At 42.6% G+C, this 22,045-nt stretch overlaps 3 protein-coding genes across 3 annotated transcripts in view; 2 read left to right on the top strand and 1 right to left on the bottom strand.

Annotated features, from left to right (window-relative positions):
- igf2r (insulin-like growth factor 2 receptor) overlaps nucleotides 1-17,947 on the bottom strand; it is a 28,796-nt gene extending 10,849 nt beyond the window's left edge. The window contains exons 1-25 of the mRNA XM_029751900.1: nucleotides 17,705-17,947; nucleotides 16,569-16,708; nucleotides 10,687-10,811; nucleotides 10,056-10,154; nucleotides 9,401-9,533; nucleotides 9,184-9,295; nucleotides 8,887-8,992; nucleotides 8,518-8,677; nucleotides 8,125-8,320; nucleotides 7,909-8,012; nucleotides 7,597-7,758; nucleotides 7,225-7,371; nucleotides 6,866-7,015; nucleotides 6,570-6,707; nucleotides 6,306-6,456; nucleotides 5,949-6,126; nucleotides 5,685-5,800; nucleotides 3,989-4,148; nucleotides 3,510-3,686; nucleotides 3,283-3,384; nucleotides 2,883-2,984; nucleotides 2,499-2,673; nucleotides 2,144-2,317; nucleotides 768-917; nucleotides 295-470 (exon numbers count right to left, since the gene is read on the bottom strand). Of these exons, the coding sequence (XP_029607760.1) occupies nucleotides 295-470; nucleotides 768-917; nucleotides 2,144-2,317; nucleotides 2,499-2,673; nucleotides 2,883-2,984; nucleotides 3,283-3,384; nucleotides 3,510-3,686; nucleotides 3,989-4,148; nucleotides 5,685-5,800; nucleotides 5,949-6,126; nucleotides 6,306-6,456; nucleotides 6,570-6,707; nucleotides 6,866-7,015; nucleotides 7,225-7,371; nucleotides 7,597-7,758; nucleotides 7,909-8,012; nucleotides 8,125-8,320; nucleotides 8,518-8,677; nucleotides 8,887-8,992; nucleotides 9,184-9,295; nucleotides 9,401-9,533; nucleotides 10,056-10,154; nucleotides 10,687-10,811; nucleotides 16,569-16,708; nucleotides 17,705-17,847 (3,576 nt within the window). The 5' untranslated portion in view covers nucleotides 17,848-17,947. The remainder of the gene's footprint in view (nucleotides 1-294; nucleotides 471-767; nucleotides 918-2,143; nucleotides 2,318-2,498; nucleotides 2,674-2,882; nucleotides 2,985-3,282; nucleotides 3,385-3,509; nucleotides 3,687-3,988; nucleotides 4,149-5,684; nucleotides 5,801-5,948; nucleotides 6,127-6,305; nucleotides 6,457-6,569; nucleotides 6,708-6,865; nucleotides 7,016-7,224; nucleotides 7,372-7,596; nucleotides 7,759-7,908; nucleotides 8,013-8,124; nucleotides 8,321-8,517; nucleotides 8,678-8,886; nucleotides 8,993-9,183; nucleotides 9,296-9,400; nucleotides 9,534-10,055; nucleotides 10,155-10,686; nucleotides 10,812-16,568; nucleotides 16,709-17,704) is intronic.
- Nucleotides 17,948-18,573: 626 nt separating this feature from the next.
- c1h1orf198 (chromosome 1 C1orf198 homolog) lies at nucleotides 18,574-21,017 on the top strand. Its single transcript, XM_029751911.1, has 4 exons — nucleotides 18,574-18,944; nucleotides 19,410-19,460; nucleotides 19,569-20,255; nucleotides 20,481-21,017. Exons 1-4 carry the CDS (start codon nucleotides 18,639-18,641, stop codon nucleotides 20,535-20,537), a joined length of 1,101 nt encoding a protein of 366 aa, XP_029607771.1. The 5' UTR covers nucleotides 18,574-18,638; the 3' UTR covers nucleotides 20,538-21,017.
- Nucleotides 21,018-21,709: 692 nt separating this feature from the next.
- The window catches only part of clec11a (C-type lectin domain containing 11A), a 1,849-nt gene continuing 1,513 nt past the window's right edge, over nucleotides 21,710-22,045 (top strand). Inside the window, exon 1 of the mRNA XM_029751877.1 lies at nucleotides 21,710-21,959. Coding sequence (XP_029607737.1) covers nucleotides 21,849-21,959 — 111 coding nt within the window. The 5' untranslated portion in view covers nucleotides 21,710-21,848. The remainder of the gene's footprint in view (nucleotides 21,960-22,045) is intronic.

The following is a 22,045-nucleotide window of genomic DNA, read 5'->3' as shown; positions in this document are numbered from 1 at the left end:
AGGCAAATATATTTTGATTTGTTTAACACTTGTGGTTACTACATGATTCCATGTGATATTTCATAGTTTTGATGTCTTCACTATTATTCTACAATGTAGAAAATAGTCAAAAATAAAGAAAAATCCTATAATGAATAGGTGTGTCCAAACTTTTGACTGGTACTGTAGGGATTAGGAGGGAACATATATGGTAAATGGGATCAGTAACATCAATAAGTAACATTTCATACGGATTCTTGCCACTCTACGGCCAGAACATGGAAGAGCATTCCCATAGAGAGCAAGTGTACTTACAGGGTTATCGTCACACTGGAAGATGATACGTGTGGAGTGGTGGCCTTTGTCACAGCGGTCCCCGTTGAGGTAGACGATGCTGATGGAGCCGTCAGAGGCCACCTGGGGGCTGGACTGGACGTAGCCCAGGTTTACACTTTTACCCTCTATGGTGCCACATGCACCCAGGAGACCATCTGCAGATGGAGGAGGACAGTTAGCAAAGGACGGCATTAACACTGACAGTACCTCACACACGGCGAGACAAACTAATCGACTCCATTGTGGTACAAACGTATAAAAAGACAAGACACTCATATGTTTGTATACAGTCTGACTGAAACACTTAAACACTTCTATACTGTATGCATGTAGTCAAACGCAAAAGCTGAACATCAATTAATACTGACGGAACAGCTCCCTTTCTATCCTCATGAAGGCCAAGCGATGACTCATTGCCTGGCCTTCACATAGGCTAATTGCATGCGACTCACCGGGGCATCCCTGGACTGGAGGCAGAGGTTTACACACGTTGATGAAGAAGCGCCGTTTCTTGGCCTGCTCAGACGTGTCGATGGCCACCCAGGGACTGTCTTCACTGTCCCTGCTCAGGTGACTCAGGTCATACACGTTACCGTGGGAATCTGAAAGAGTAGAACATCACTCTGTGAATCCAGGATGAGAAGCTGAACAATATCTTTCGATTAATATGAAGACCCATTTCTATGACCACAGTTTGATAAAGTGAATAAAGTGATATGCCATGTTAGAGGCATACTGAAGACATCTATACCGTTTGGAAGACATTAATACAGGGGTTCTCAAAACTCTCGCGATCCCAACCATGTGAAAGAAATCTGTCACTAACAGCCCATGTTAACTTTCTTTATTTGGGCCTATGGCAGTCGATTGCAAAACATTATAACAGTATTTCTGATCATCTTCTCAACTCACTATCACATACAGTACATTTAATGTGGGGCTATGACAGTCAATTGCAAATTAGTCTAACATGTCTCTAATGCCGCGTTCAAAACAACTGGGAACTAGGAAATCTCAGACTTCCGAGTGTTTAAGTCGGAAGTCGGAAAAAACTCGGAAAAAACAACTCCGACTGGGGAATATCGTTTTGAACGGTCATCTACCTCGGAATTCCAGCTCAGGAACTCGTGCCTTTTTCTAAAGTTCCGACCTGAAGATCACTGATGTCATGATTTGACCTAGTTGTCTTGAAAGCACCATTATCTCACCACCACTAATGAGATGGGTGTGGCTTGATGCATGTTGCGTCAGAGCTTCTCAAAGTCAGGGGGCGTGGTCAACTGTGCGCACCTCATCTCTGCTGTCACATCCAAACTGGATTGATATTTGGTTTTAATGCAGACCAGAAAACTGAATCCAGCTTCACACAGATATGAGCTGGCGAAGGGTACTATGGGTTTTAGCGCTCTGTGGGAGGAGGCAGAGTATTATTCCCTTTGAGTCAGGAACCAGAAGTCCTCTGTAGTGACCCGTGAAGCCATTGTCTGCAGCATTCGGTCACATGACAGCTTGAGAGGCCCCACTTGACTGTGCACTTGAATCATTCTGATTCAAGCGCAAAGGTGAAGTGCGGCCTTTTCCCACCATCTAAGGGCTCTCTACGGTGGAATTGTATATTTTAGATTTCAATACAAAAAAATCGTAGATTTTGAAGGTTAACCACATTACAATGATTTTGAGATATAAAAACGCTACCTTTTTTACAAAATGTATTTTTTGGGGCGGGATTTTGGAAATTCTCCCGCAAATCCATTTTCATATCAGGCGACCCCACATGGTTTCGCGACCCCTAGTTTGGGAACTGCTGCGTTAACAGTTTTGTTCCTACCAGTGACACGACAGTCCACAGGGGCAGGGATGCATGCCAGGGCTGTGGAAAACTCAAAAAAGACATCGTGTGTGACGAGTGTGGACGAGCTGAGCTCCTCTCGGACCAGTTTCAGAGTGCCGACGTGGGCGTCCTGGTCACAAAGAAAACGAATGGTGAAGGTGTCTATGGTGCCTGGGGGGGGGGAAGAGAGAGGAAACAAGTTAGTGCTCAGACTAAAACATTCATAACCTGACTTTAGTACACTTTAGTGTCACAACATGCATTTCGTTCAGACTTCCATACTCCAGCAATGCTAATTGAGCCCCAGGGTCAGCCCTTAGTGAGTGATGATGGTTGGATCCATTGACTGTACCTGTAGGCCTGTTCACGTCTCCTTTGTATGTGAGTGTGAGCAGGCCGTCAGTAGAGTATTGTAGAGATCTCTCCACTCCCACAGGACCAACAACCAGGCTATTGTCCAGCTCACAGCCAGCTACAGGCTTCCCCTGGTCCTTCTCACACTCTGCCACCTCACCACAGATATTCACCTGTGGGGGGGGGGGGGAGACAGTGTCATATAGGTCAGGCACAGTGTCCAACAACTCTACTACTACACTAGTTTCTTGTCTCCAATAGGAGACAAGAAATTTACCTCAGGAAGTGGATGCCCGGGGAAATGGATTGGAAAATGCACATTATTCACAATTTCTGCTATGACCTGAGGCCACAACACTGAGAGTGCTTGACTGTGACTTACCACAAAGGTTTTCCCATTGCCTTCAGCCTTGTAGCCAGTCTTGGAGGCCAGAGGAAGCAGATTGAACTCAAAGCCAGTGTTGGGATCCCTCACAGAGCAGGTCTGCCATACAATAGAACCATCAACAAAAATGATTGATGAGCCCTCGAACAATCTAACAGGTCTTTACAGACATCATGCGCCCATTTCAGGGGAAATGGAAAGAGAGCCTGTGACGCAACTTCCGCTTAACACCTCCTCCACATTTACTGGATTAGTTGAACAGTGAAGAAGAGAATCTCCCCCGACAGTTACTAGAAAGAAACCCCACTCAGGCGTTTCTTTTACACCTGCTATGTTAGGTTAGACATCATGACAAACACTATAATGCTGCCAGTGGATGTGGAATGTAACAGCTCACCATGTTCTGGTCATCAGCAGTACTGATGGCACAAGCTGCCCCGGTCTCCCACATGAAGTTGGCAGTACAGTTCCCATAATTGAGGAAACGAGGGACGGACGACTGCAAATACAGAAAAAGACAGGCAGATCAGTGTTACAATCCTAGGCAGATATAATGACATAAAGATTAAACAAAATCTGATTTCTTTTTGACACAGAGCCCTATAAATATGCCATTCCACTTACCACAAATCCACTGGAGCAGACCAGGTGGATACGTGTGGTGTAGGTGAGTTTCAGGCCGTCTGAGATGCACTCGGAGCCGTCTGTGTACTCCAGCAGCAGGCGGTCCTTCTCCTCGATCGCTGGACCTCTCTTAGCCAGGCCCATGTTACTGACAGACACCGTTTCAGACAGGATGCCCTGATGACAACACAGAGAAAGTCCAGAGTCACATCGAGCTACAGTCCAGTACTAAGACAGACCCACAGCGGATGGCTACCAGATCCAGAAGGGGGACACTACCAACCTTACCTTCAATTTATATCAACAACTAAAATTGTAATAATTTTTTAGGAATAGTCTCTGAACTTTTTAATACTGTTTATTAATGAGCTATTGTCAGAAATTATGAAATTGACGTTCCATGACCCAAACAATATTTAAACACACATCCTAGTGTGTTAAACTCATCCTACAGGATATCCCACAGCTCTGACACTAACATGCTGATGCTGGTATTTAATCTGGCAGACAGAGGCTTGGCGGTCACAGCCCTGCACGGCATTCAGAGGACGACACACGTTGATGTAGTACTTCCTCAGGTTGTTAGGGTCAGACAGGTCCATGGCCTGCCAGTTACTCCTTCCACTAGACCGGGAGAGACTGGGAGAGAGGACAGAGAGGAGGTTTACACACATTATTCCTCAAATATTGTTTCATGTCTGCCTTCATCGGACTTAACTAGGACTGGGAGTTTTTCATGACCCCGTGACCTGACCAGTACAAATTCTAAGCCGTAGTCATTGACCACGTTTACATGCGCACAGTATTCCAAATAGTAACTCATATGCCGCTTAAGGTGTTATTCGGGGAAAGCGGTTTACATGCACCGTTGATATCCCACTCACGAGTATCCCTGTATTCATGAATAAACAGAATGTTCCTCATTTAAGTTCATATGGATAAAATGGAACAGTAACTGAAATATATCAGGGAACGGGAGTGGAGAAAATGTGGATGCACATGTAACGTGTTATCTTTGACACTGTTATGCAAGCAGACAGTATTTCAAACACAAAATATGCACCCAAGATAAGACTTCAGGTTATCAGAAAAGTGTTTTGTTTTCTCAGCTTTTCATTTCCTTAAAACCAGTCAAACTGATGACATTTGGACATTTTGCACAGGAACAATCTTTTGCACAACAAAACAATCTGTTTTGGAGTTGTTGCGTTTCCTCCGCGGTCCCTAAACAAAACAGACAACTTTACCGGTGTTAACTAGATCACTAATATATTCATTTTATCAATGTAAGACGTTATTCTGGTGAGCACACCTTTATTTAGTCTTCTGGGGGAACAAGTTATGACAGAAGAGAAGCTGCATATATCTTACTAACTATACTGCCCTACCAAGCAAAAAGGCAGTAGCATGGAACTGAGAAAAATTGCTTTTATTTACCTTGGTTTCACAGTAACTTTATGCAGTTACTGTTAACATGACCCGCATTTTCTCCAAAACACAATACGAGGCAGGATACTTGTCCACATGATTAAGCATGTATTTAATGTAGCATAAATTACCAAATGAGCAGTTACTGCCTTTTTGCTTGGTAGGGCAGTATAGTTGACAAACAAATGGCCTACCAAAAGTAGGAAAATATAATATGGCCTACCAAATGTCAGAAATTATATGCAGAAACGTTCCTAAATTAAGGGGGAAAGTAGCCAGTAGGCTATACGGTCCAGTACAGAGTATGAGAAAAATATATTATTATGGTGGATATACAGTAACTGGGCAGGTAGCCTACTTTAAGTTATTTGTTTGACAATCAGATTAAAACATTACACAACACCCATACTATGCGAAACTGAGCCTACGCAGACCGCGAAAAACAACAGTAAACAGGATAAGATGTTTACATGCCACAGTATGCCGTTTAAGATAGCATATCCCAGGCATCTTATCCAAGTTTCTCATAACCAGGATACAAGATTTTTCGGGTTACTGCAAACGGGATATGATGATTATATGTGTCAACTCAAAAACAGAATACTTGAGTAACCCGAATAATAACGGGATATTAGTGTGCATGTAAACGTGGTTACTGTCTATACCTGGAGTTTTTCCAGATCAAGCTTTGTGATCCGGGAAAATTCCCGGTTCTAGTCATAACATATCCTTGTGCAGGGGTCTCACCTGGACAGGTCATACTGGTCCAGTGTGTTGGGGTCTGTCACCACACACTCATGTGCCCTCTCTGGGCAGGCGTAGGACGTATACCACCTGAAGTTATAGGTGTAACTGTCCTCAACCTGTGAGGATCAATATGGTTATGAAAATGGTATATTCACGGTAAATGATTTTACAGTTGAATCACTGCATAGGTGAACCATACGAGGAGCTACTTATAAGAGATTGGATGAGCTCTGTCAGTAGCACATGACAGGACCCAGTCAGTACCTGGAACTCAGGCTTGCCGGCGCCGGCCTCTCGGTCACAGAGGAATGAGATCATGGTGGAGCGCAGTGTGTGTTGCCCGTTGTTGTACCGAGAGCCATTGCTGTAGGACAGCTTGATCATCCCGTCATAGTAGGACAGCTGAGAGTTAAACTCCCCCAGGCTCCATGAGTTAGAGCCACTGTAGCAGACAGACACACCAAACAGAAGAACAGAAGCTAAAACATTCAGTCCACCTCAAACAGTCGGAACTCTAAAGCACATTTACAAAGTCCAGATACAAGCTTTTCCTACTACTGTTGGTGGGCATGTCCACCTCCTCTATATTCATAAGGATTTATTTAGTATGATAAAACATGCCTCTGGTCCACCTGACAGGCCCCGGCTTTCACAGGGCATTTGGCTGCAGTGACAGAGCCACAGACGTTAATGAAGTAGTCATAATCAGCGTTGGACATGTTGTAAAAGCCTCCTCCAGGTTTAGACAGGGGGGACAGGTCAAATGAGAATCCTGTAGAGCGAAGACAAAAGAGAATCAGTAGTATTATTGCATTAAACAGCAAATAGTGTATCATATCACCATCGCTGGTAGGCATCTGGGTCCAGTGGGTCCGTGTGACCTACCAGCTTGGGGGTCTTCCACCTTGCAGTTGTCCCCCACTGTCCTGGACATGACACAGGCTGCAGCCGTGTACCACTCAAACTCATACACACAGCCATCACTGGACACGCTTCGCATGATGGGGGCACTCTCTAGATCACCTGGATAGGAGGACAGGAGGGTTGGGAAGAAGGGACACACACAAAGAAAGTTAGGAGGAGTTGAACAAGTAGACTGAACACTAGCTAGCTCCACTTTCAGGCACTTCCTTCTTCACCTTCAACTCTGCAGCTAACTTACAAGTCTATCTAACACTCACCTGGCTTGCATTTCAGAATCATGATGCTCTTCATTTTCATGTTCTTCCTGCATTCATCTCCCTCTGTGTAGACCAGGCGTATGTCGTCGCTGTCATTTCTTTTTGTCGGGGAGGTGAGGAATTTGCCCAAGCTGATAACTTTGTCTTTTCCTAAAAGAGAGGATTGAATACATGTTAAGGACGACAAATATCTTTGTTTCTCAGATTTGATAGAATGCTGTGTATAGATAAGCGTCTCAGAGTAGAACTGATCAGGTCCCCCTGTTCTTTCATCATTTAAATGGCTAAACTGATCCTAGATCAGCACTCCAACTCTGAGATGCTTTACGAAAACAGACCCAGATCTTCTCCAGACTTACCCACGGCGCAGATGGCAGCGTCCTCAGGGCATGTACTGGTGGCCCCCTGCTGGAGGACTTTGTGACACACGTTGACGTAGAAGCGCATTTTGTCTGACTTGGGGGCGTTGGCGTCCACAGCCTCCCAGTTCTGGGCCGACTCAGACTCTGAAAGACAGATAACACCACCAACAGAATGTCACGTGGTTTAGCCTCCATATTTAAATGTGTTAGGGCTCGGATCACTTTCACTTCAAGTGTAAAATTGGAAGTCAGGTCCTGGGCATTTACATTCATAAATAATGATGTTCAACTCAAGGTTTCAGTACTATGTCTACTATAGCCCATGCAACATCTCTCTGTGAATAGAGATTATCCAGGACTCCATCTTACCAGGGTAGCGTGTTAAGGGGGACAGGTCATAGTGTTTATACTGGCTGACCGTGCAGAGTAGATCCTCCTCCTCCTTCACACAGGCGGAAGCCGTCTGCCAGTCAAAGTAGTAAGTGCAGTCTGTTTCACCAGCAAACACAGGCGAGCCTCTGCCGTTGTTTCCTGTGAATCACACAAATGAGGAAATGAGGAAGAGGAATAATGAGAATGTGATAGATAAGACTTAGGCGAGTGACCTCTACAGAAGAAAGTATTGTTCATTTAAAAAAAGGGCCTTGTTTTCTCCTTAGACATGCTATGGGTTATGGTCACCTGCTGTTTTGTTGCACTCAAAGTTGATGATGGTCATGCGCTGAAAGCCAGAGCTGCACCTGCTCCCATCTGGATAGATCAGTGTCAGGTCGCCATCGGAGTACCTGGAATAGAGCGAAATAAAACTCTTAGTAATGTTCCAAATTACAAAGAGAAGGAGAGACAAGCTGAGATGGAGAGAGATGAAGAGAAAATATGTATTCCTATTAAAACAACCTTAGTGTTTGATTGTGGTATCTCCCAGCTATCTTTTTGCTTTGATCTCCCGTTGCTTTGACTTGGCAAGCGGACACATAGTGCGGGTCGCCACCACACTCTCCTGCCTTGATTTCCCCACACACATTCAGGTAGTAGAAATAGTTGTCCTTCCCATCGCTGCTCTTGGCCTCAGCCATATAAGGGTCGTCTGTAGCTACACACACAGAACGTGACACAATGATATTAGTTGCGTGTATCTCAACACGTTATCATTCACTGTTAGAGGAACTGGCTTCAACTGTGAATTGAATTAGCCAGAGTCAGTGAGAATTAGAAAGGTCACATGATTACGCATAGCATTGCATTGTCAAATGTTTCTCAAAGCCTGTGTGTGGGGCTGGACGGACTCACAGCTGAGGGTGAGGTGGGTGAGGTCTATGTTGATGTCATGCTGCTTGCTGGTCAGGGTGCAGTTGTGACTCTCCAGGTAGTCTCTGTGGCAGGCGTACTCCGTCACCCACTCTACCTCATACCTGCAGTTGGACTTGGCTGTCATCTTGGGGTCAGTACCCTGTAATGGTAAGGTCAAAGGTCACACACGCAACAAAAATTGAGGAGATATTGTACTTTAATACAAAGTGTTCACGTGTAGGTTGACATGTGTAACATACTTCTATTTGATGAATTACCACTATTCGGTGTGTTAATTCTGTGGTATGATGAATAGTATGGTTTGATCAATGGATGATCCCATGGGTCAGACACCCAGGTCTCTCTTACCTCCTGCCTGCGTGAGGGGCAGATGAAGGTGATGGTGACAGCAGGGGTGTGGCCGCTGCAGAAGTCCGGCGTGCTGTCCGAGGATTCCTCGTATCGCAGCCTCAATCTGGCACGGTGAGAAAAAGAGAGAAATCAGCCATTCAGAAAGGCAACGCAGCTCTGGGGCCGGTCGATAACCGGTCAGCATGAAGGTCGCTCAGCAATTATCAAGCTTGAGGTAGACTAGAGACAGAGGATGCTAGCTAGCGGTTAGCATGGTCTTTGTGCGTGAACAGGTTAGCATTAGCATGGCTATACCTGTCACTGGAGGCCAGCTCTAGCTGGGTAGTGGGTAGGCCCATGCTGAAGGAGCCCTTGCTGGTGGTCAGGCAGGCAGCAGAGCCCGCGGGGCAGTGGCTCTCTGGACGGTCTGGGGAGGAAGCAGAGCCATTTTTACCACAATACGAAGCAATAAGAAAAACCACTAACATCTTCAATTAATCATAAGACAATTAATACGATTAAGGAAACGTACTTAGGCTTCTGCATATGTTAATATAAAATTGAACTTCATCATCGGAGTCGTCCACCAGGTAACCATCTGTGAGTTTGATGAGTGGGTTCAGATCGTGCTTCTTCCCATCCGTGTCGAAGACATAGCAGGGGACCTAGACACAGAGTTAAAACGGTAGAATTACAACTTGACAGGAAGACTTTCAGTGTGCTTTGGCACATACTGTAACCGAAGTCCAATATAATAGTGGAATGAGTTGATATTTAAATGAAAACACATTTCTTTATTCTTTTCTCTTTACAGGTAGCCTAGTGGTTAGAGCGTTGGGCCAGTAACCGAAAGGTTGCTAGATCGAATCCCCGAACTGACAAGGTAAAAATCTGTCGTTCTTCCCCTGAACAAGGCAGTTAAACCCACTGTTCCCTGGTAGGCTGTCATTGTAAATAAGAATGTGTTCTTAACTGACTTGCCTAGTTAAATAATAAATAAAAATACACAAGAGACAGCAAGTGACTTTTCCCACACTGGAGAATGTGCCTGTCACAGACTCACCTCCCCCCACACACACTGCGGCCTCACACACTGCCGCGCGCGTGCCTGCATACAGACCACTAAGAGCTGACACACACACACACACATCCTGTTGTGTCAGCTGCACTTCACTATTCAGACATACCTCTTTATCAGGCTTGTATTTATTCTTTTTGCAGGCTGCATATGTTCTCCATTCAAAGTAATGAACACACTGGGCCACAGTTACAAACTCTGGTGTTCCCTGGGGGGGGGGGGGGGGTAAGAGCAAAACCATAGTTTTAGTTGACATATGACATGACAGTTAGTTTCATCTCCTCTCTGCTACAATACATGTGATGACATATACAAGGAAGTCACTACTAGAGGAACTGGACTACCATGATAATTGTGTTTGTTCCGTTGCAAAGCTACCATTCTAGCTATGATCACTGTCAATACTGCAATCACATGGTTACACACCTCTGCTTATCAACAGGCAGGCCAGGTATTCATTCTAAACATATTACATCACTATATGCTATTTAATATCATGTTTCGTTCACGCTTCTGTTTCTAGAGAGAACTTAAAAATGTTCAATAAAGAGACCACCACAGTATTTGTAGTTTCGTTTCACCACCAGACTGACAAAGAACAGACATGCTTTTGCGGTAAAATCCTTCTCAACTTAAACCCACAAGTGCGATTTGACAGGAAATTCATAAGCAGCCTTCAATAGGTAGAATTTCCATGACTACTCTTCATTTGTTATGACAGGTGCGACTGGGTGACTTACCATAGTCTTCCCACACTGGAAACTAATGCTGCTCCGGACATTAGTCCCACTACTGCCTGGGCACTTCTCGGTGCTGTTGAAATCTATCACGCTGCTCTCAGTCGCCTTCTTCAAGGACAGATCACCTGAAAATAGAAGTGGATGAGTGAGAAACACATGCCTCTTTAAACATGCAAATGCTAAAAGAAGTAATATAAATGTTTAAGGATTTATTTCAGTAGGCTATACTGAACACTGCACTACTTACAAAACAAACAACAGTTCACCATAACCCAAAACTTTCCCAGTGGTTTCTAGCGGATGATTAATACAGATTTCAACTGAATCTGAAGCCTCCACCAACTCTCACAGTCCCTACAGTGGTGGGGTCAAAGCATTACGGCACGGGGTCGGGAAGGTTAAGTAGTCGAGGACATTTTTCTGCCGAGCTGTCTGGCCGTGAACAGTCCAGAGAGATAAACAGCATGGGAATATGACCCACTGGACAACACTGCCTATCTCTGTCTGGTCTGCCAACAGCCTGGCCCCTGGGCAGGCTCCATACATACAGTTACAGCTAAACTCCAACTGGAGAGAGAACAGAGCAGAGAGAACAAACTTTATGACCAGTTATAACCAGTTATTCCCTTCTAACCACATTGGCTGGACTTTCTGTTTCCCAGGGGCAGAATACAGCAAGGACTAACTGCTTTTCACAGCAGAAAACTCCTTCCGAGGGATAGGTGATGAGGTTTAGGGTGCAGCACCAACTGCAAAGCCGTATGTAACCATCACTAGTCTATTTAAACATGTTCTACCGCTTGTCCCAGATAGCACTGAATAAACAGACACATCGCTATTAGCTTTTATTGATTGTACTGTAATTTGATTGCAGTGACTGTATCCACCTCTGTGTTAGTGAACACTGTCACACTCACAAGTTCCATTGTAATCCCCTTACTGCTCACTGCACCATACTTTATCGCTCAGATATCTGCAGTGTCATAAACAAAAGCTATTCAGCAGAGCCTAGAGCTGTCTAATTGCTACTCAGCTGACCCAGTAACATAAATTACTAGAGGTGACCTGGAAGATTATTTTTTGTTCAATTTTATTCATATTTTTTCTCAAACCATAACCATACATAAACAAAAGACAATGAACAGACGCACTAAAATTCCAACAGAAATCAACGACATCACACCTGCTCAAACCCACGTTCCCTCCACAAGCATACACATCACGTATCTCACAACCACACTCCATCTCATCCTTCCCCCGGAACTTTCCAGTAGTTGTAGCACTCTATGCCATTAAATTGCATTGTTCCATTTTCCTCCATAGCCCACAGCTTTCAATATTTAAATACAACTACATTTGATTAATCCACTATTGTAGTGATGGAAGATCATTTGATTTCCAGTTTTTTGAAGTAGAATTTTTCTCAACATCCTTGACGAGAAAAGTATGGTCTACCCCATTGTGTCTCACTGCACCCTCAAATGCCATGTCTTGAAATATGCAGTTAGAGGGATTAAAAGTAAACTTGCATTGTAAAACTTCTGACAGCCAACTTTCTAACTCCGCCCATAACTTTTGGACTTTATAGCACTCCCAGAAGGCATGGATTATTGAGTCATTGTTAGTTTTACACGTAAGACATGACTCTGCCATTGTGCTGTAGAATTTAACTGTAATTTTGTTAGTTATGCGCCAACACTCCCTCCATTTTGTGCCTATATCAGTTTTTTTTAAGTCTTGATTCCAATAGTTTATATTTTTTTCTAAGAGATTGTCAGTTGGATAGGCTCTCTGAAAGTTTTTTTAATCTTACATATCATATGAGTATCTTTATCGGAGTCAAATAGGATTCCCTCAACATTGCTCTGATGTCCAAAAGCTTTCAGGTCGAAATCATGATTTACAACTTTTAAAAAGGTGCACTATGCAGAAATCGCTCCACCATTTCCTTGTTGCTAAAATTCTAATAGTTTGCCTTTCAGTTTGTGACAAAACCAGCAAGTATAGTGTAGAGAATCACTGTATCATCTAAACCGCTGTGAAATATAGCTGGAGTTCAAAACCGAAAGTAAAAGACTCGAAAACTAAACTTAAGAACGGGAAGCATAGAAACAGCGCACATAGAACAGATCTACTGCTTTTTAGAGTTGCTTTCAATTACAATGACAGATCAATAACTCACATTTCTATGTGAATTTGGTCAAGTTGCCCAAAAAGTTGCATATACTTGAAAATGTCTACATTGGACAGTACAAAATTGCTTTTTAAAATCTGTCATGGAAATTGTAATTCCTATTACCATGTCATTTACGGTTTCTATGCCTTTAGTTTTCCATGTGGGCCAATTTATCAGTAAATTCGTAAAAGCTATCCAAGGACTGTTCCATAGGGGTGTGTTTTTAGGGAGTGATATTGGTTCTTGTAGAATCCGTTTCATTTTCTTCCATGTTGTTAACTATGAAGTTGTTAATTATCTTAGTTCCATCCTTTGAAAACAAACACGCGAAAAGATTCTGGGGATGAGCATGCGCATCATCAATACATACCCATTGTTAATCTTTAGTGCATTTAACAATAAATCACAAGTAAAAGTCTTGGGTGGCGAATTGATACAATTCTAAATCTGCAAGATTAAAACCACCCTCAGATTTAAGCACTTGCAAAACTTTCCTATTTATTCTATGAGTTTTATTTGCCCAGTTGAAGTCTGTTATGGACGAGTATACTTTTTAAAAGAATGTCTTCATGGGGTAATAAATGTAAAAACTTTGTGAGCCATGCCATTCTAAGACTTGCTCTACCTGTAAGATTTATCGGGAGGTTATTCCATTTAATTAGATCTGCTTTCATGTTGTTGAGTAATGGGATAAAGTCATCGTTATATACTTGGTTGTTTGTTGTCACTTATTAAGCATCCTATGCATTTCATATTTTTTGTGGTCCACTTAAAGTATTGCTGTAGATCATGAGTTATTTTTCTTATTGACATTTTTTTCCTTTTTTTTTTTTATTATGTACATTTTATATCCTGATATTTTAGACTATTTCAAAAATATTTTTAACAAGGGGAGGCATTGACTTTACAATATTAGTCAGGTATATCAGGAGATTGTCAGCAAATAAGTTTAGTTTATATTCATGCTTACCAATACATGTTAAGCTTGGGTCCTATCTAATTCCTTCTGCAAGCAGTTCAACTGCCTGTGCAAGAAGGGAGAGAGGACATCCCTGTCTCGTACCCCTTTCTAAAGCAACTTAAACTTAAAGATTGTGTATTATTTCCATATATTTTTGCTTTAGGATATTTATATAATATTTTTATGACATGTATTATTTTAGCCGGAAAGCTTAATGCTTCCAAATGTTTTATAAAAAAAAGGCCACTCCGAGACGGTCAAAGCCTTTTCGGAATTAAGACCAATTATTGATAAATTTACATCTTGGTTTTTAGAATATTGTATTATACTAAATCATGTTCTTGTATTTGTTTATGTCCATTTTTAATAAACCCTGTTTGAGTAATATTTATCAAGTCTGGTAATACTTTTGCCATTCTGTTGCTTATTAGTTTTGTTATTGTCTCAATGTATTACATTTATGGGTCTAATCTGCAGGGTTTTATTACAACTGAAATTACTGTTTGATACATTGAACTCGGAAGCACTGAATTGAGTGGCATGTTGTCATTTGAGTAAATAGGGGCTCTACTTTGTCCTAGAATATCAAATCAAATTCTATTGGAAAGCAGTTTTTCTCTGGTTCTTTTTTGTTGGATTTTAACGCATGTTATGCAAGGTCGATTGCCTGTTCCATGCTTATCAGTGCTTCTATGTTCAATAGCATGAAGTCACGGTCATGTGAACAGGCAGCTGCTCTGGTTCACCTTTAACCTCTGATTATTCCTACACAAAAGACAGGTTAGTCGCTACAGGAGTTATCAGCATTAGATCCGTCACAAAGAGCCCCTTCCAGTCCTACTCTCACACTGAGAGATCGTCGAGTTGAGACCATGGTGTCATACCAGCTGCAGGCATTTATCTCATGTAGACTTTAATCATGAGGTCACACGACCCAACTGTTTCTTCCTGAGAGTGACCTAACACGGATTTGTCACTGAGCGAAGGGCATGACCAAGTGCCCCGGGCTGGGACGTATAGTCATCATGTTTCGGAATAGTCTAGCCCAGTAGCCCTGTTCTGACATGGTCTTCTTACAATGTACATTCATTCCTACAGATTCATTTGAGCTTTATAAATTTGTATGAGTAAGTCCATGTAAAGCACCAAAGATTTATAGCTGAAACAGCTAGCCTATATTTGACGAGCAAAACCACTTCTCTGAAATGCTTCGCAACATCAGCACTAAAGTGAAGCAAAGCTAAGTACCAAGCTGTGTGATTCAATTAGTTTGATATCAGTGCTTCCTCTGTTTACAGCAAAAGCTGAGGATAAGGCTCCTGTGTTTTCAGTGTGGGGGATTTTATGACGTTGATTACAAATACTACAGGAAAAGCCAAGCTTCTGTCATCATTGAGGAACAGTCTGATCAGATAAACTCCCAGTAAAAAAGGTAGCCTACCTTTTAAGTTGTTTGACTGACCAGACCTTACTCTTAACATATAATCATTAAGCAAACGTTGTCCTTTATCACAAATTGTGTCTTCGTGGAACAGCATTAAACCGACAGATGGCTGAAACAAACAAACTGAATCAAAGGATATTATGACTTGACTGGCATCTGACTGGAAGCCTTTAAGGCCCATCCTTACAAGGCGCTCATGTTGCTACTGCTGACCCCAACTGTGTCCTGACAGCAGCACCTCCTACAGTGATCCATTTTCCATCAGAAAAACATTCTGCCTTGTTAGCAGGGCAGCTCATCAGATGCCAACCTCACTTAATGAACCATCGGCACATTCTCCTGACAGAGGCAGAGCCCTGTACTAGACTTTGGGCCAGTGCTTTAAAGTGCGACCAATTTTGGCAGGAGGAACTACACTACCAGGCAGCCGTATTTGACATGAAACAGGTGGCAGCCCAAGCCGGTCAACAGGCAGAGCTAATTGAGATAGAAATTCAATTTAACACAGCTTACTGCATTGCCAAAAAGGAGATGGATTTTACGAAATTCAGACCCATGTTACCAACCCAGAAAAATGATGGATTACATGTGGAAAGTGTCCTGCAAAAACATTATGGGTACCATCGCGGACACTATACGGGAAGAGGGTTAGTGCTATCCGGGGTCCTTGGGACATCCCTACTCTAAACCCTAAAAGCAAGTTGATTAGTTATTCTGAGAGGAGATTAAACATTTATTTAATTATCCAAGTATAAGTTCTGTCAGCATGTTTCCTTGTTACAACATTAATATTATTACACTGTTTTGTATTGTTAGTTTTATTAGCTGGATGCAGTAATGGATAACAGTTTACAGTTGCATTTTTAAATACAATAAAGGTTGTGTTCTAATCACCTATATAAATATGGTTGCTGTTGCACTTTTGAATAATTATTAAATGTTTTTATTCTAATGTCTTGCTCAATCTCTAGCGATGCGTTCTACATCATCAAGGTAACAACTGATGACAATTAAGAATTGATAGGACAGTCAGTCATTTGCAGTAAAAAACATAGTATTTTGTTCTGGTGCTCCTAAATGTTGTCTGGTGTGTCTTACTTGTTCCAATTTGGAGCACCAGTGCTACAAATGATAAAAGATCATGTAAAGCCTTGCTTATAGGGCCAAGAGTTTTCCGGCAGCATAAGTTACATGACCAGGAAAAACTCTGGAGCCTTCTAAGGAGCTACAAGGGCCTGTTCCCAGTTGGTCCTGACCAGATCACCTTATCAGGGAAAACTCCTGTCTCTAAATATACTCACCCACAGACTGATTCTTTTGACTGGTGAGGTTGCGGGCACAGACAGCACTACCGGCTCCACATGCTGTGTTAGGTGAGGAATCACAGAGCTTCAGTGTGTATTTCACTTTGCTGTCCCGGTCTATAGCCTCCCATTTGTAACTTGAGCAAAAGTGGAGAGAAAAAAAAAAGTTAAATCACATGTAGAATTAATTTCTAAACATTCACACAATCTCAAAGCTTACATAGAGCACACATTTGACTGTTCGCTCAAAATATATAGAAAAAAAAACCTCTTCCTGGGGTCCAAACAGAAATCAAAACACAACAAATAAAATACATAGCACTACATTTACATCACAATTTAGTCATTTAGAAGATGCTCCCATCCAGAGGGACCCACGGCTAGTGCATTCATTTCAAGATAGCCAGGCTAGACGACCACGTATCACTACACAATACAAAATGCATAAAATGTGTCTCATAATACCCTGATCAGCCAACTGATTAGAGACACCACCTTTCTATCCAAACTGCCTTGTCAAAACTGGACCAGGAACTTCGCTTGCCTAATAAATCAGACTTTTAATACCAATTGGATCTTGGATAGTCAAACAATGCACTGCAACATCGTGGGGATGTGCCTTACAAGATAGAATGTTGAATAGAATTACATTTGAACTTGCTCTACCTGTTGTCCTTCAGCTGCTCGACATTTGAGACAGAAATGTCAAGTTCAGTAGGCCTACTGGCGTTCTAAAAAGTCGGGTAAACAATATTTTCATGTGGATATTTTATATGCGCATCTATCTTCGGTCGTGAGCAAACATCTTGATTGCCACATAAATATACCCGCGTTTTGAAGTTGGTTTAATAATCATTTCCTGTGGATATGTGTCTAATTTCGACCAGCTGAAGGACCATCAGCACTAACAATAGACAAAGTTCAAATATAATTTTATTCAACATTCGTGTCAGACGTACATACATACATATATACATACAATACAATACATATGGAAACATTGTATCATTGTACTGTATCACTCTAAATGCACTGTATAAGTTGCGTTTGTTGCTAAATACACCTTCCATTTGCTAAGAAGCTTTATACGCACTTCTTTATTGCCATGAGTGCTCGAGCGAGCAGTGCCTTACCTGCAGAGGTCTTGGTACCACTGGCTGACACCAGAGCCCGTTGTATCCGAGGGAAATGTAACCAGGGCCGTTGTGAACGACACAAGTAACGTTAAAACGATTTTCCAAGGCGCAGCCTTGTTACAATTGCACGGGGAGTCCATGCTTTGTATCCAGTATTCTAAACTAGACTCTAGTGCACTATGTCCGACATCATCAAGCAGAAGTCCTCGGGTAGTCTTACAGGAACTAGGGGAATCACATGATAAACTCAACACGCGAAAGAAGACGTCACGTGTTATGACCTTCCATGAGTCATCGTGAAAACATAGATTTCAATTTAGAGCACAACAAACGTCTGGAGGAACAAAAGACAGCCAAATGAAATGGGGTTAAAATCACCTGTCATCTATGCTCTCTTTGTATTCTCAGAACACAACAAAATGAATACTAGACAGTCCATCATCAGCCTTTGATGTTGCGCTGTTACACTTTTTCCATTGTGTTATTTATTCCTACCGAACTAGCCCAACTGGACACTAGATGTCGCTATTATTCCTTATGGACTACCGTAGAACTAGCCCAACTGGACACTAGATGTCGCTATTATTCCTTATGGACTACCGTAGAACTAGCCCAACTGGACACTAGATGTCGCTATTATTCCTTATGGACTACCGTAGAGCAAACATTTCCACAGAGAGAGATAGCGGAACTGCAATGCAGCCACATAGTTTCTAAATCTGTCTTTAGTGTAGCTTTAAATGATACACTGTTTGTTGCGATGAATGATTTTAAGAAAATACTTCCTCTCCTAAAATGCACATAGGGCATTTTTTATTCTGGCGCCAGATGGCGCTTGCACATCCATGAAATGATCATGTTTACATGCAAACGTCATCAATGACGGCTCCATTTCAACGCCCACGGAGAGTACTGTACAGCTGGTAGAAAAATGACTGCGGCGTCCATGGAAGGGGCCGATGTCCATAGGATGGAGCAGAAAAAGTTGGAGTATTTCTCATCCATCAACTCCATGGCCAGGAAAATAATGCAAGAAAGGGAGAACATCAAGGAGAGACATGGATCCGATTGGGAGAAAATGACACCGAATGAACAAGACAGCGCCATCGACAATGGAATGATGGACCCCCACATTCGTTCTCGATATGCTATGCATAGGGTTGACCGAGAAGAAGTCATTTGTTATCCTAAATTACTCATTCAGACAGGACAGAAAATAGTCCATTTTGGTGACGAGGTATGGACTTTTACCCCATTTGCATTGGTAGCCACATATATTAATTTCAGAGAATTAGCTACGTTTTCTTGTATGATTCCAGCTAGTTAAAATAGCTAAAGTAGCATGCTAGCTAGCTAGCTAGCCACGACGAATATTTGGGCTGGTGCTAAACGTCACACCAACAACACAATGCAAGAGAGCGAGTTGGATCAGATGGCAATTTTCATCATGGTCTTTGCCTTCCCAATGTGAATGATTATTTATACGATACCATGCGCTGTCTGATTTCGACAAATCTGGGGAAATAGACATTTTATGTTTTGGTCTCAATTTGTTGGATTATCAAAATATTCAGACAGCCAGGTAGTACAGCCCTATAATCCAGTAATCTGACTGGCAGACTGTTTCTGCATGTGAAGAGTAGTGGTTTATCACGAATCATCACACTTTTACGAAAACATCTGTTTTTGTGTTCAATTTCAGGACATAACTTGGCAAGATGAGCACTCTTCCCCATTCTCCTGGGAGACCAAGGTGTGTATGACTGTGGCTTTTCTTCTATCACTCACAAGATGACCTTAAATTGATGTAGGACTACACATTTTATTTTCTGTCAACACATCATCTCCCCTCATTTTACAGAGCCAGTTGGACTTCAACCTGACAACAGGTGAATCTGTGCAGGGCATCTCCTCTTCGACAGCTGATTACAAGCCAAGCAAAGTCACCCAGAGCAGCCAGCTGAGCAAGGTGACCCAGAGCAGCAAGGTGTCCAATGGTGAGAGCCTCGGCCTGGGCAGGAAAGAGGAGTCCTCCTCCTTCTGGAAGATCAGTGCTGAAAGATCCAGGCTGGAGGGTGAACAGGCAGACTTCCACTCCCTAACCCCCAGCCAAATCAAGTCCCTGGAGAAAGGGGAGAAGCCACTGCCCTCTTATCTCCGTCAGGAGCCCACCCCCAAGGAGACGGAGGAGACTCCACCTCCGCCACGAGTAACCAAGCAGCGAGCCACCAGGCCACCTGCGCCTCCTCCCCCTGTACCCATCAGTGTGCCCCCCCTAACAGCCATAAGTGTGACCCCTATGAGCGTGACCCCTACCCCTGCACCTATCAGTGTGTCATCCACAGTGGCTGGCTGGGAGCGCGCTCAGAGCACCCTCCCCTCAGTCAGCAACACAGTGGAGGAAGTCTTCACTTCAGGGCTAGCCAACAAATCCCCGGGGCTGCCCACCAGGTCCCCTGCCCGCTCAAGCAACACTGCCAGAGATAGAGAGGAAAAGGCTGCTTCTCAGACTGAGTCGCAACTGGCCACCAGTCCCACCTTTGCTCAGGTGAGTTTCTGGAACAACCTATTGTGAGCATCTGCTGAATGACTAAAATGTAAATGGTAAAACTGGTCAAAGATATTTTGATCCAGTGAAATTGGCAACAGCATTTACCTGTATATTAACAGTGTAATTACTCTACTAACAACATTGAAATAACATGTTACGTAGTACATTTACTTCAAGTTGTATGCTCAGTTCTAATTGAGATTTCCTATTTTCTCCTACCAGTTTAATACCAGCAGTAACCTCCTGAAGACTGGATTTGACTTTCTTGACAACTGGTAACAGCAGCTTCAAGCAACACAACTTGAGTGACTGGATCAACTCAACACTAGAAGGACCATTGTGATGACCATTTTAATACATGTATTAAGGAAAGCCAACTATTGAACTGACCGTGTCTATTTATCTTAAATGGCTTGTTATGGCATATCTCACTACATGCGTGCTTTTGTTTCCCCACTGCCAGAACCCCCACCTTCCAACTGTTTCTCTACCTTTATTACTCAGACCTTGTATTAGTGCTAAGCATTACAGTAGTTTACACTAATGAGAAGCACTCAAATTGGTATGTTTAGGTAAGCCAGCATGTTAAGTGATTTATACCACTTGCAATGTAGATCTACAACCATTTTACAATACTAGAGAGTACTATTTTACTGAATTTTGTATGTAAACTATATTCATTGTATCATAATATGCTATATTGCACTCATGCATTTTGAAAACCACAGATTCAAAGCAAATAAATTAAATGGAACCAGGTCATTGTTCAGGGATGAAGTTATTTTTAGACACAGTGACAGTATCAGTCCACCATGTTGCAGCAGAAAACTTGTGGGTTCAGTTGAGAAAATCTCAATCCACAAATAGAGAATGAACTATCAATTATTGCAAAGGGCAAACATTTCAACAGAACTTCCCTTGCCTTGAGGAAATCGAGATGTAAAACCAGCAAAGCATCAGACCTATAGGTACTTTATTTCTCTATTGGTGAAGTTCCTCCAATCAGAAGTATTTCCTGTCAAAGCCATTCATACGGAGGATACCGCAAATCCTATTTTTGTATTCTGCCGAGTTATTCTCTCACAGCAATCTGAACATTTCAGTTAAGCCACACACCCAGCCCTTTCAGTGTCTGTAGCCACATGCTAGCAGACCTAGCTAGTTCATATCCAAGTCCTGGGGTCTGTGGAATGTAAACTGATTTGTGTGACATTTTAACTGGCGTTCCTAATGTCTGCCATGGCTTCAGCATAGGGATACATTGACTCTCATTTTCCCTGCAATTTAATCACCACAACCCTGCCTCTATGATTTATTTCCATTGGCAAAGCCTTGCAGGTTAGCCCTAATAAGACCATTAAATGTGGACTGTAGGAACATGTGTGCCACCAAAGGTCCTTCTCTGTAAAAGTACACTTAATACAAAGCGTGGAAGTGGGAGGTGATAGGAAAAACAAAGAGATTTCCTGTTGTTGGGGTGGTGCGCTCAGGACAAGTCAGAACGACAGAGTGTGGAGGGAGTGAGATTGAAAAAGAGAGAGCAGGACAGAGGAGGGATACTGAGGAAAAACAACGTTATTACAGAGGAAAATGGGAATAGCAGCCATCCTAGTCACCGTCTTGTGTATGTGTTCACTCAGCTTGAGTGCTCCGGACGGCGACACCAAAGTTGGAGATCCTGTCGATGCAACACCAACTGAGGTGAGTACTCGCTTGCAAAGTTTGAGCTAAGACATCAAATCAGTTGAGGTACAGCAGCACCCTGCACATAAACACAAATAGAGTAC

This window comes from Salmo trutta, chromosome 1 (genome assembly GCF_901001165.1).
Source record: "Salmo trutta chromosome 1, fSalTru1.1, whole genome shotgun sequence".
Classification (NCBI taxonomy): Eukaryota; Metazoa; Chordata; class Actinopteri; order Salmoniformes; family Salmonidae; genus Salmo; species Salmo trutta.
Note: the sequence above shows the minus strand (reverse complement) of the source record. Positions and strands in the feature narration are given on the sequence as shown.

Excerpts from the sequence above, each read along its gene's own strand:
- c1h1orf198 (XM_029751911.1), top strand. The coding sequence starts at position 18,639 with ATGACTGCGGCGTCCATGGAAGGGGCCGATGTCCATAGGATGGAGCAG. Across the intron at positions 18,945-19,409 it reads TAGTCCATTTTGGTGACGAG|GACATAACTTGGCAAGATGA; the intron begins GTATGGACTTTT and ends GTTCAATTTCAG. Across the intron at positions 19,461-19,568 it reads CATTCTCCTGGGAGACCAAG|AGCCAGTTGGACTTCAACCT; the intron begins GTGTGTATGACT and ends CTCATTTTACAG.